This window comes from Rhopilema esculentum, chromosome 7, assembly GCF_057945365.1.
Source record: "Rhopilema esculentum isolate cy_ngs chromosome 7, ASM5794536v1, whole genome shotgun sequence".
Classification (NCBI taxonomy): domain Eukaryota; kingdom Metazoa; phylum Cnidaria; class Scyphozoa; order Rhizostomeae; family Rhizostomatidae; genus Rhopilema; species Rhopilema esculentum.
In genome coordinates this window covers 95669-108172 of record NC_142821.1, presented here as the reverse complement: position 1 = coordinate 108172, position 12504 = coordinate 95669, and the positions used below count along the sequence as shown (strand labels likewise).

At 35.6% G+C, this 12504-nt stretch overlaps 1 protein-coding gene across 3 annotated transcripts in view; it reads right to left on the bottom strand.

The window, feature by feature from the left end:
• LOC148959900 (4'-phosphopantetheine phosphatase-like) overlaps positions 1-12504 on the bottom strand; it is a 37665-nt gene that overhangs the window by 4484 nt on the left and 20677 nt on the right. The window contains exons 2-10 of one of the 3 annotated variants that reach the window (XM_089109194.1): positions 8868-8925; positions 6985-7173; positions 5816-5925; positions 5273-5420; positions 4935-4986; positions 3229-3424; positions 2757-2849; positions 2103-2162; positions 1578-1683 (exon numbers count right to left, since the gene is read on the bottom strand). In XM_089109194.1, the coding sequence (XP_088965320.1) occupies positions 2826-2849; positions 3229-3424; positions 4935-4986; positions 5273-5420; positions 5816-5925; positions 6985-7173; positions 8868-8925 (777 nt within the window). In that variant the 3' untranslated portion in view covers positions 1578-1683; positions 2103-2162; positions 2757-2825. Of the gene's footprint in view, positions 1-1577; positions 1684-2102; positions 2163-2756; positions 2850-3228; positions 3425-4934; positions 4987-5272; positions 5421-5815; positions 5926-6984; positions 8926-12504 lie in introns of all 3 variants that reach the window. The other 2 variants (XM_089109195.1, XM_065199228.2) reach the window with 2 other exon arrangements.

Sequence of the window (12504 nt, the reverse complement as noted above, 5' to 3'; positions counted from 1 at the left end):
TAAGCAAAATATGTCAAAGTATAAATCATGATCAAACTCTATTATTCCTAGAGGGAATGAATTCCATAGTTTCTGTCTGATTGTTTTTACGCATTTGTGCGTGGGATTGGTACAGAAAATTTGTCATTGCATCAAAGTGTATATAAGATTTCGCATCTATAAAGGTATCAGAAATGAAATTGCGGTTCTCAGCACTTTTGAAAGTTAACATGAGAACACAAAGGTTTTTAGACAAATGTAGAAAAGACCATGAACAATCTAGTAATTCAAATTTTGTTATTTTGCTCCTGCTGTAAACGGGTCTGCCCAGGGACGCCTGCACCAGCTTAGGGCAGGAGGGGCAGTGTTGGTGCCGAGGGCAAATCGTGAAATTTTTCTACTAACATAATCGAGTATTCCTAGGTGGGAGGGGGGCAAGGGTGGGGGTAACATAACAAAATATCAACTTGAATATGTGCCACTAATACAGCTGGGGCTCTTACCATCAAAGATTCTAAACATAGAGAAAATGTTGACGAAATTATCCATACATAAAAAAGGGTATTAAATGGCCTTGTCACTATACACAATATTAGGTTTTCTAAAAATCATGGCTGTTATAAATGGGCTGGTTGTAAAATTTTGATTGCCCGCCAAGTTTTTATACCGATTTATCCTCCTTAGGTTTCTGGAGTACTTCTGAGGGAACACGTCTTTTGTTTATCATCTATTATCTTTGTCGCTCTCCCTCTTGTGGCCGACCCTGTCACAGACAAACTATCATTCTCTGCATTTTTGTGCGGGTGTTCCCTCAGACGAGTGTTAACATAACGAGTGTAGTCAAAGTGGTCATCGATTATCGATAAAATTCTATAGTATTTTCTTATGTTTCAGGGAACTTCTTGCCCCCTCTGCCCCTCTTCGAAGAGAACAGGAGGGGCAGCTGCCCCTCCAGCCCCCCTGTGTAGGCGCCCCTGGGTCTGCCGTAGCATGATGCATGGAAACTTGCTCCTTGTTATCAAGAACGTTTTCCTTGTTGCATCATGTAACCAGGGTAATACAGTTATTGAAAATTCAGGAAATTTCGAAAGGTAGTTGTTGTTAGAAAAAGTGGAGGCGAGGTAGGTTTCCAGCCTTAGTAAACAAATTTCGCAGCTGTTTGAAATTTTGATATTCTTTTATTATGAATTATCAGAAGTTATTTAGCGTCACTGGGAATACTTTGCTTTGGGTAATGGGTCAGAATCTAAAACGTGGTCGGAAAATTTCCCATTCCCACACTATGCAGGCTTTAAATTAATATCTTTCCCATGCATTTTCCAATTAGAACTGTTGTTTCTACTCAAAAAGAGCTCTGAGAAAGGAACCAGGTCTTGGTCACATACCTTGTTAGCAGTAAGTTCTGGTATAATGTTCGATGAAAATACAACTATAAATAATTTCGAAATTTTTTTCATGAAGAATCACAAAGAATGTAACGTTCGTGGCAGTTTCAAACTGCGCGGTTGACACATTGCACCTTGTTCAAGAAGTTGGTGGATTGTGAAAAGATATCTTGTAAGAGCAGAATCAATCGAATAAATGAATTCTGAACAGACCTTCTTTGTCCTCGCGAGACATTCTAGCTGCTTTTCCAAAACTGCTAGCAGTAATATGCCCTGGGAGACCAATCATGGAATAATCACCACCATAAATATCTTGGATCTGAAAAAAGACAGTGCGGTAACTGGGAGGAAACTGATTGCTGGGCATTCGGTTTTTGTGTTTGGTAAAACGTGCAACGTTGGTTTTTTCAAGCGTGCATCTATTTTCTATATTAAGACCTCAGGAATGCAAGTGCTATACTTTTCATGCAGTGGTGTCCAGTTTGAAATACAAAAAGGAAAGAATCGAGCCTTAAAATTGAGTCTATTTTTACAAAAGTTCAATAAATGGAAACCAAACAGAATCAGAATCTATAACATAAATTTCAATCTAAATGAAAGCAATTGGCTGGCAATATTTATTTCAACATTTAAAGCGCCCATACTCTTTGACAGCAGCAGTTGTGGTAGAATGCTGGCATCGTGATTGACTTATATTCATATACTTATTTAGATTTGTAAAGGTATTGAAATACTCACCTGCAGATCGACATTATTGTGTTGACCTATCGTCGCAAGGTGCAGCAAGTCATCGAAGCCCTGTAACAATAATCTCTGTGCAATTTTAAACCACATCGAATCCAATTTTACTTCGAAAGTAGATTAATGAAATCTTTCATCAAAACCTCAAGCAGGATACTGTACTTTAGGCGGGAAGCAATTGTTTTAGAATATTTTTATTCATTGGATTTCAAATCCAAGATGGGCCAGAAAAATTTACACCGGAAGTTATATGTTTGATCAACAAAAATTGAAAAAATCTTTAAAAGTCATCCAAGGACTTCAGCTCAACCTTTATTGCATTTTCCCACTTAATTAACTATGCAGATTTCAAATCCAAGATGGAATGAAAAATATTTTGAACAGAAGTCAAAGTTTTTGTTGACGTCATCAACTTAGAGAAAGTTTTTGTTTTCGCGCATGATTTTGTCATCATGCGCGAAATCATCATCAGTATGATTTTGTAACATTTTGCATATAAAGAAACAATCAAGATTTAAACCTAGATTCCTGTACAGAATGTCCTTTATTAGTCAGGTTGATAGCATATGATAATTGTGAGATAAATAATTTGTGCAGTTATGCCAATCAACATTTACACGTTAAGGTGTCGATACCACAGTAATCATTTACCTTTGCGCCAGTCAGAAGGGAACCAAGTCCCAAAAATGTCCCACCACCTGTTCTTGTCCCTCCAAGTGTTTAATATTGGCTTTCACTGTCTACCTTTATACATAGGACAAATAAATGCAATCAATTACTTTTAAATTTTTGAAGAGGGGGGAGAGAAAGGGACGCCAGTGGGTCTGTAGGTACAGAGACATCAATCACCAAAAGTCATGCTACAATTTCTTATTCTTGTCATATTTACAGCGTAAACTACAGAATATGATAATGTTTTGTTTTAGCGGGAAGATAAGATTAAGATATTAATGGAAATGATTGTCAAAAACGTTTCTTGAAAACGGATCCCCTGCTTGTTCCTTGGAACATCTTCATACTCTAATGGTTAGTGATATTTGAATGGTTCCAAAAACAGATGTACCTCTCTTCTGTACATTCAAGAATTGCAAGGTAAGAATTGGCAATAAATTAGAATCTTTACCTTGACAATGCTGACACCGGTTCCAATAGTTACCAATAAATACGGAAATAAGCTGCGGGAGTCGACATTTTGAAAGGTGTATATCGGTTTCTTCAAATCATCGCCTTTTTGAAATGTAAAACACTCGTTTGGAATATTTTTCAACAAAAAGTTGCAACCTCTTATCGAACATGCCATTTCATCTAACTTGTCAACTCTAGAGCAAAGAACAAGGAAATGCAAAAATAAATATTGAACGGTAATCGGTAGATAATGGAAAAAAATTACACGCTTTTTATTTTATACGGGACCTAGCACGAGGCCTTGTTTATAAAATTCCTTATTTTTGGACCTCATTTGGAAATTCAATCAAGAAGAAAATCAGAGTCGTCGTTGCCAATGAATTTTAGGGCCAGAAAGAAAAATTTTGCGGCAAAAATTCTTTGATTTATTTTAATCAAATAGAAGCATTTTATGTAAGTGTAGGGGGAGGGGACAGAAAAACTGGTAACTTTTGTTTTAGCTGGAAAGTTATTATAAATGTTTTTTGTCTTTGTCTCTGTTTCTTGATACCTACTGTGAACGTGCCTGATGCCTCGCAAACCATATAAGGACAAGGGTGCAAAAATTACTACCTGAGAAATTTCTTATTATCTTAATGCTTCAAGTTTGCCGGAAACTGCATTCTTTTGACTAAACTTTATATTAAGATCTTATTCTTAAAATGAATATCCACTGGTGGAAAGCGTTGGAATCGATCGACTTCCTTGTTCTCGTTTTCAAATGTTTTACCTTATGCAACATAACTGCATGAATTTTCAAACCTAGGACAAAATTTTCAAATTTGGTGATAGGCACAAAATTGGCACTGTCCCGGTCTTCAATATCAAATAAGCATATAATTTATGACCAATATTGACCAATCCCTTAACCAAATTTGGCCCTTGAAGATTTGGAGTTTAACTCACAAAATCCGAGCAGCAAGTCACTCTATGGTAGCAATCGGCAAATCCTGAGAAATCATTTTCTTTTTGTGGTAATCTACTACTTCTTTACAAAAGTGAATTGCCCCTTGACGATATGAAAAGAACTTTAGTCAGCGTAATTAATGTTGTTAAAAGGTTCGTTTCACTTCTTCTTTAAACCCACAACTCAAGTTTGAGAATTTCCAACATTACAATAATTTATTCCGAAAATCCGTCTAATTTTGAGAATAGAGGAAATTACACTATGAAACAATCGATACCGTTACCTACGTAATATATATTTTATGCGATTTTCAACACAAAATGAATGAAGTCAGCTTCCTTATTCTTGATTGCTTGCTATTATATCATGAAAATAAATTCAAAATTAAAAGTTCATTAGGGATTTTGTCTTTAGAACTAACGGTTCTTTAATCTTTCTGTCTTCTACATGTATGTCCTTTATAAACTGGTTCTTTACAAAAAAGCATGTATACCATCAACAGAAACAGATATGTACACAGCAAACCAAGTTTTGAACAACAACAATTGCAGTGCCTCTTATATAAAGAAAATAGCTACATGTTTGCATGTATGTATAGATATTGTTGAAGAAGACGTCCAAAACTAGATTCAGAGATAAATGTTCGATGGAGGACTGAGATATAATTAGAATATCCTAAAGCAGCACTTGGGAAGACTATTTTTCTCTGAAATGGTTCCTATCCTCTAATGCAATCTAGAAACAAGAATAACATTTACTTCACTCCAAGCTTTGATGAAAAGAAGTTTGCGTATTTGAAAGCTCCGCCACCTAAGAAAGAAATGCAAATTCAAGAGGAGCAAATAATTTCGTGTGTCGTCGCCATGAGGTCCCAAGGAATTCATTAGCTTGATACAGCAATGGTGAGGTAGCGTTTAAAAGTGATATATAAACTAACCAACAATCACATAACCTTACCTAGACTCCGTTCATATTTCTGCAAAAATTAGATTATAATCAGCTACAATAAATCAGCACTAAACAATGGAAACAAACAGATATAAAATACAAAAACTTAGAAGAGAAAGGAAAGTTTTTCTTTTAACGATTATTTTACCGGTGATTTGCATCGATTCATCTTCAGTTTCACTTCGATGATCAAAAATATTCTCTTGGATAAAATCCACGCAGGTTTCGATTGATTCAAACTTGATAAAGTGCAGCTTTGCGACTTTCTCTTGTTCTTCTTGCGCAGTGGAGACGGGCTAAAAAACGTTGGCATAACAGACACTAATGTTGAGGCAAGATTGGGTATATGCTCTCACATAATAGATTCTATACAATTGAAGACAAAAAGCTTCGTGATTATAAACATGACTTTATGAATGAAATCCTAAAATACAATTATCCTTTACGGATGCTACAGTGGTTGATGAATAAAAGTCATACATAAATGAAGTTGTGATTTTAAGGAAGTCGGGGATAGGCAAACACTTCTCTTCAAACCGATTTTTACTTATGCCTTTTTTTGCTAGTTTTATAGCTTTGGCATGATATCATTTCTAGCAAAGCAAATCCCAGGAATTTGCAAGAAAAATCTGCTAAAAAATAAGCTTTTTTGCTGTAATGGTTTATTCAAAGAAGAAAATAATGAACTCACCAGTTTTCCTACCTCATCTGCAGGACCAATTGATGGCCCACCCCTACAGTAATGCCTTGCACCTATCCTGCTAGCCTCTGATAGATACGCAACTTTTGCTAAGGAACCACCTGTTAAAATTAAATATTCAATTCACAAGCAGTTTTGATTTTTGTCAGATATTTTTTGTTTGATTGTTTAGTATTAACTAATGTTTTATCAGCTATGCTATGTTCAAACTTTGCAAAATGAGCACAGAGAGGTTCTAGAGACCCCTGGGGTAAAAAGAGGATCACCTGCGAGCGAAACGAACAGAAAATTTGGCAATTACGCCCCTTATATCAGCTTAAAATACATAGATTTTAAGAATGAATTCTTGCTAAAGTTTCGATAAGTTAAACGGTTGTCAATTATCCGACGAAAGACCGAATTTTCCGGGCGAGCCCCCATAACTTCCGCCACTGGCGTGTGCGACGTTTTTCGGGGTTAGAGCAACTCCTAAGGGCTCCACGATACAGGTTTGTTCGTATTTCGAAAGACCGATTCAAGTTGCCATGCTACATAAATCTAACCAGATGTTAAGTTTTCAAAACAAGACAGTTATTCAGGTTTACTGTGTAAAGTCTAAAAGTGTAGAACGGCTACTTTAAACTTTACAATCTATTATAGAAAATTTGGATAAGATGTCTTCTAAGAGTTAATTTGATCATTTATTTTACTGGAGCCAATCAGATTATTTTTCTACCGGAACTAGGCCTTTTATGCCTCAATGAGCACATAAATCTATAAAACCCCCCTCAAATAAGCCCCTTCCCTAGAACTACAAATTGTCAATAAGCCCCCCTCAAATAAGCCCCCCTCAAATAAGCCCCCCTCAAATAAGCCCCCCTCAAATAAGCCCCCCCTCAAATAAGCCCTCCCTCGAATAAGCCCTCATCCAAACATTTCAACAATAAATAAGTCCTCAGGGGGCTAATTCGAGGATTAACGGTATACAAGAGGTGAGTGTATTTTCAGCCATTGGCCCGATTCAATTATCACATCAGCACTATATTGATGACCAAGTAAACTATGAAGGCTTCCCAAATAAATACCAGGCTGCATATGTTGAATCAAATTACGGATGTGCCTAAATACATCATGAAAAACATCTAAAAAATCATCAAAAAAATTATCTTAAAACAACATACCAATATCAATGGCAAATTTCTTTGCGTTGTGTAAATTTTCAATTATTTCCGCCGCAGGTAGCTCTATACTTTCGGCATAACAATGGTCTAGGCAGTTTTCCTTGTCGAAGTCAGTTTCGAGTGACTCTTTTCCATTCATTCTGATTATTTGTGGAATCAGACCATTGAAATGGTAGTGCTCTAAATTTTCTGAAAGTAAATGCACAGCTTGCAACTTTTCTGACAAGGGGTTTAAACTAAAATTATGACGTCATTAAGCGCATGCGTAGTTTTTTCCCATTTCAACAAAGATGGCCATACACCAGCCAACATGAAAGTCACTGGACTTTGCTACGCTCCTCATAACAACACTAAACGCAAAACCCTCGAAAAACGTAATATTTCTAAATTTGGTACTCTTATTCCTAATGGTCTTAATAAACAATATTCGTATCTTTCCAAATGCAGCTATTATCATTTTATATCTTATCTCAAATATACGCTATCTACCCCCTCGCATATATCAATCTCGTCTTACGTATTCCTACCACGTTCCATATACACTCCCCTAAAGAAAGTACCCGGACAGTTCGAAGCTCGATTGCGCTTACAGACAAAAACAAATTTAGGCTGGCGATAAAGTCTTTTTAACTTAATGATAATAATTTTTTGAGAAAGCCTTCCAAAATAAACAAAGAAATAAAAATGCTGAGGAATTTCTGCATTTTTTATCCGTTCTCATTTTTTGTTAAAATGCGAAACCTTCACGCTGCAAGCCTTACGCAAATCAACTGATGCCAAATAAGCGCAGAACAGCAAAGTCAGGTGACTTTAATTCAGTTAAAACGGACCAATAAAACATGGTAAATTTTTACAAACTGGTTCTTGAGACACAAATATTTTCGAATAAAGATAAGTACAATGTGTTGGGAAAAATGTTTGCATGGAGAAGCCACCGATCGATTAAAAAACATATAAGACATATGATAACATTTTATGCTTTCTACCCCTCTCCTTTTTCCATCTCGTCTTACGTTCTATGTCGTATTCCTACTACGTTTCATGTAGTTAATATTTCGACTCTACTTACCCTTCTGTTTTCTTTTTAACCATTTTTCCTCCTATTCTTTTACCTGATAAAATGTTTACATTTATGTTTACATAGATAAACATTTATTTAACCTCCCTTGGCCCATTGTTGATCGCAGCCTGTTCTTTACAAACTTGAAATATAAAAAGGTGCACTCAGATTTAGTAATACCAATTGACAAGCTTGCCATTTCCTGTATAAATGTACAGATTTGAGTAGGCAGACTGTAAAATAAATAACCACAAGTTTTACTGTCTTCAGTAAACTTTATCTGCTTATATCTTCCTACATATACTGATAAGTTCATTTGAACTTTCTTGCTTTTCTATGAACTATTTATATTCTTTTGCCGAGCAGATGTAAGATTTTCGATAAGTTGCCGAATGGTCAATGATAGGGGGCATGTGCCCTTCTGCCCTGCCTCCAGCTACGACGCCCCTGATGATTAGCAAAAGACCAATTTAGCGAAAAACTATTCTTAACGAAGTCTCAAGGTAAACTGAGGAAAAAATCAGAGTCATTTATCGTTTGCCCTATTTAATAATACTATATCGATGTTCTGATGAAGGCCTGCAGCACAACAGGTGTGCAAAATATCACAAGCCATGACTTTTTTGCATCACCATCTGCAAAAACCAATACCATTCTGACATAAAAAATAATGGATTGCAGTGACTCTGTGAAATAATGGATCAAGGATGTTCTCTCTTGTTCTGTATGATGCAAGGGGGTAGCCTGTCAAGTTTCTTGAAATTCTTTATACGGAATATACATATCAGCGAATAAGCTTGATTGAATCAACTCCAAGAATCACCTCCAGTTTGTTGTTCCTTAGGTTCTTGCTTTTTGTTTTCTTTGAAGCTTGGTTTCCACTATGAGTTAAAGTGAGATAATTTTGAGTTAAATTGAAAACTAACTCTAATAATAGATATTGTGAAATAGCGTGAGATAACGCGAGCTAACTCAAAATTAACCCCTGTACCGATTCGGTTTCCACTTGAGATAGAATTAAGTATGGAAATACCAGAAATCACATTTATTTGAGTCTCGCAGCTATGACGGGCGTCTTACAGGCGTCTTACAATAACAGCTCGTTTTACTTCTGCCTTTGAGAATATGTAGAAGGAAAAGATTTATTTTGCTAGAAGTGCCGTTCGCGATCTGCAAGGTTTTTGGTACGGAAAATCTACCAAAAAAGATATGCGTTTGGTGTATACAACCACTTTGAATAGGAACTTCGAAATGGGAACATGTTTCTCTTATTTTACGGTTGATTTTTCTTTGAGTAAAGAAAACTGCTTTCAACATCCGAAATGCGTTGCGTAAGAACCTCAGTGCAAATGGTTGCACATTCCCCTCCCACGCATCAGCTTCTTTTGATAAGATGTTGTCTCATGAGCTTGAAATAAAAAATTTTTGTTTCCAAGATAATGTGAGTTAACACGAGTTTATTTTCATGAGATAATTGTTAATGAGCGTTTCCACTATGAGACAATTTTTAAACCATGATAGATAACACAATTATCTCAAATTAACTCACGTTAACTCATAGTGGAAACCAAGCTTAAATCAATTAATGCAAACTTAAAATCTTTGGGGTTGTCTTAACGTATGCATCATTTGTTCAATATTACTTTTTCATGTCATTTACCAAGAACATCGATTTCTTTTTATGAAAATTTCTGTCAATGCTTGGTGTTCATAATTTTGGGTAATTGATATTTAGGTAGAGTGTTCTTAATGCTGTTTTTATTTCGAAGCAAGTGTTTTAGAACTTCTTTTGATAAGCACAAAGTTTTTGATTCTGATTGGAGATATCTTCTTCACGATGATGGAATCCACTTAAATGACAACGGCACAAACGTTTTAGGTAATGATTTAGTGAACTTTATTAATACTATCTGACTGTTCTCTGATCTTCATTTCATTTCATTTCATTCATTATCAATCAATCCCAAATACAATTCATACACAAAACCCTACAACTAAGATACATTACAACACTAAGAACTAAAAACTAACAATTTAAAGAACAAATGAAAAAAAAATTACTTTACATGATTGAATTTAAGATTGACTGATTGAGGAGGAGCTCTCTAAGTAGGTAAACTAATCGAGAGAGAGCCCCCCCCCCCCCATAAAGAAACAAAAAACAAAGAACCAAAAATTATTTTAAAAACAAAGGCAGTACATATTAACCAAGAACCAGATGAACCTCTATGGGATAGATCATATGTGTTTAATTAAAGATTAGTTTTGTGAATATGAATCAAGAAGGTAACTTTTTAATTTTGAGCGAAAAACCACAGTAGAGCTAGCAACACGTATAAATAGTGGAAGAGTGTTCCAAAGTTTTGAACCAAAGTACTGAATTTTTTGAAGACCATACATTTTAGTATTTTTAATAGACTTAAAAAGATCGCCTCTTGTAGCCGGGCGAGTCCCGATTCTATGAACTGATGAATTTGTCTGAAAGTAATCATGAAAGCATGAAGGAGATAGCTTATTAAGAGATTTATAAACAAAGGTTAAGATGTTCAGGTGCAGAATATCCACAATTTTTAAAGTCTCTAGTGACTGAAAAAGTGGCGTGCTAGGAGAAAAAAAGGGCTCAAATTTAATGCTGCGAAGAATTTTTCTTTGAAGTTTAAAGAGTGGGTTAAGGTAGGATTCATAAGTCAATCCCCAGGCTGATATACCATAGTTAAGGAAGGACAAAAAAAGTGAGTTGTAGAGAGAGACAAGAGTAGGCAAGGGGGCATAATGCCGCACTTTGAAGAAAATACCAGCAGTTCTAGAAAGTTTTTTACAAAGCTCAGTTGTGTGGTACTTCCAAGTCAGATGTTCGTCCATGAGAACTCCTAGAAATTTTACATGCTTAGTCCTTTGAAGATACTGTTTACAATTTTGACCTTGGTGAATTCTGACAATTTCTTCCTTGGGAAGTGAAAGAGTACAAAGTTTGTCTTTCCAATGTTTAGTGCAAGCTTATTTGAATCAAGCCAAAGCTTAACTTTCTTTAGTTCTCTGTTGATTTTTTTGGTTAGAAATTGAAGGTTATCAGAGTCACAGTAAATGTTGAAAATAGGACAACATGATGAAAATAGGACATGATGATCTTTTACAACATGATGAAAATAGGACATCAGGTATTAATCCTTCTAAGCAAAAAACGAAAAGTCAACTGACTACACATAAAGATCATATTTCAAATATACCAATAAGGCCTAACACATTAAGATGCTCATCAGATCTAAGTATTACACCTGACTGCTTGGAAAAGTTGCACCATAGAATAAAGTCAAAAACACTTGAGTCCTAGACTTTTGGTGGGGGTTTGATGCAATTTGTTAGGAAAGGGGTCGTTTGCAATAGAGTTCCTGTTTTTGAGAGCCTAACTAACGAGATAATTTGTTCCGATCTGTTGGTTTGCAAAAAGAAGTGGATAATTTTTAGCATTTACCGACCCCCAGAAGCTTCAAACCTGGAACTACTTTTCAGAGAACTGTCTTTTTCATCAAACTCAGCTTTAGACAAATATGCAAAACACCACCGTTTTTTAAACTGGCTTGAGCGATTTTCATTGTCTGTCCTAACTTTAATGAAAACACACATACCACGTCTCAAACCTAAAATCATCAGATACCGATGCTATAACAAATTTGAACCTGAAAAGTTTCTCCAAGATGTAAAGGATACTGACTTTAAAGCCGATTTAAACGATGCTGATTTGGCATACAAGAATCTATCGTCCACCTTTCGAAAAATTGGAGATAAACATGCTCCTTTAAAAACGAAAGTTCTGAGGGAAAATACTGCCCTTTTCATGAATCAGCAATTGCCAAAGGCAATTTATACTAGATCAGGGCTTAAAAAAAGATTTAATAAAAACCCTACCGTAGAAAATAGAATTAATTTCAAGAAGCAAAGAAATAAATGTGTCTCTTTAAGACAAAAGGCGATTAAAAACCATTCTAAGGAAGCAACCAGACATGGAACTATGTCAAATAAAGAATTCTGGGATCTTGTTAAACCCTTTTTATCAAATAAAGGAGGACTTATAAGCAGCGATATTTCTCTTGTGAAAAAAGAAACCGTCATAACAGATGACCAAGAACTGGCAGAAATTTTAAATGATCATTATATAAATATAGTAGAAAATCCAGCGGTAAGAAGCCCATTAGCCTTGCAAAAATACTGGAATTTCTGACGAGCGCCAAATCGTTCGCTTGATTCTTGATAAATATAAAAACCATCCTAGTGTCCTAGCTATTATTCAAAGCCAGGCTACTTTCACTTTTCAAGAGATAGGCAGCCATGAAGTTGCAAAACTATCAAAATGCCTGGATGGCAAGAAATCTCCTGGTGAAGATCAAATTATCCCGAAGCCTGTATCCTTGGCTGCAAATGAACATACAAATACTTTAACTACTTCAATAAACTGTAGCATT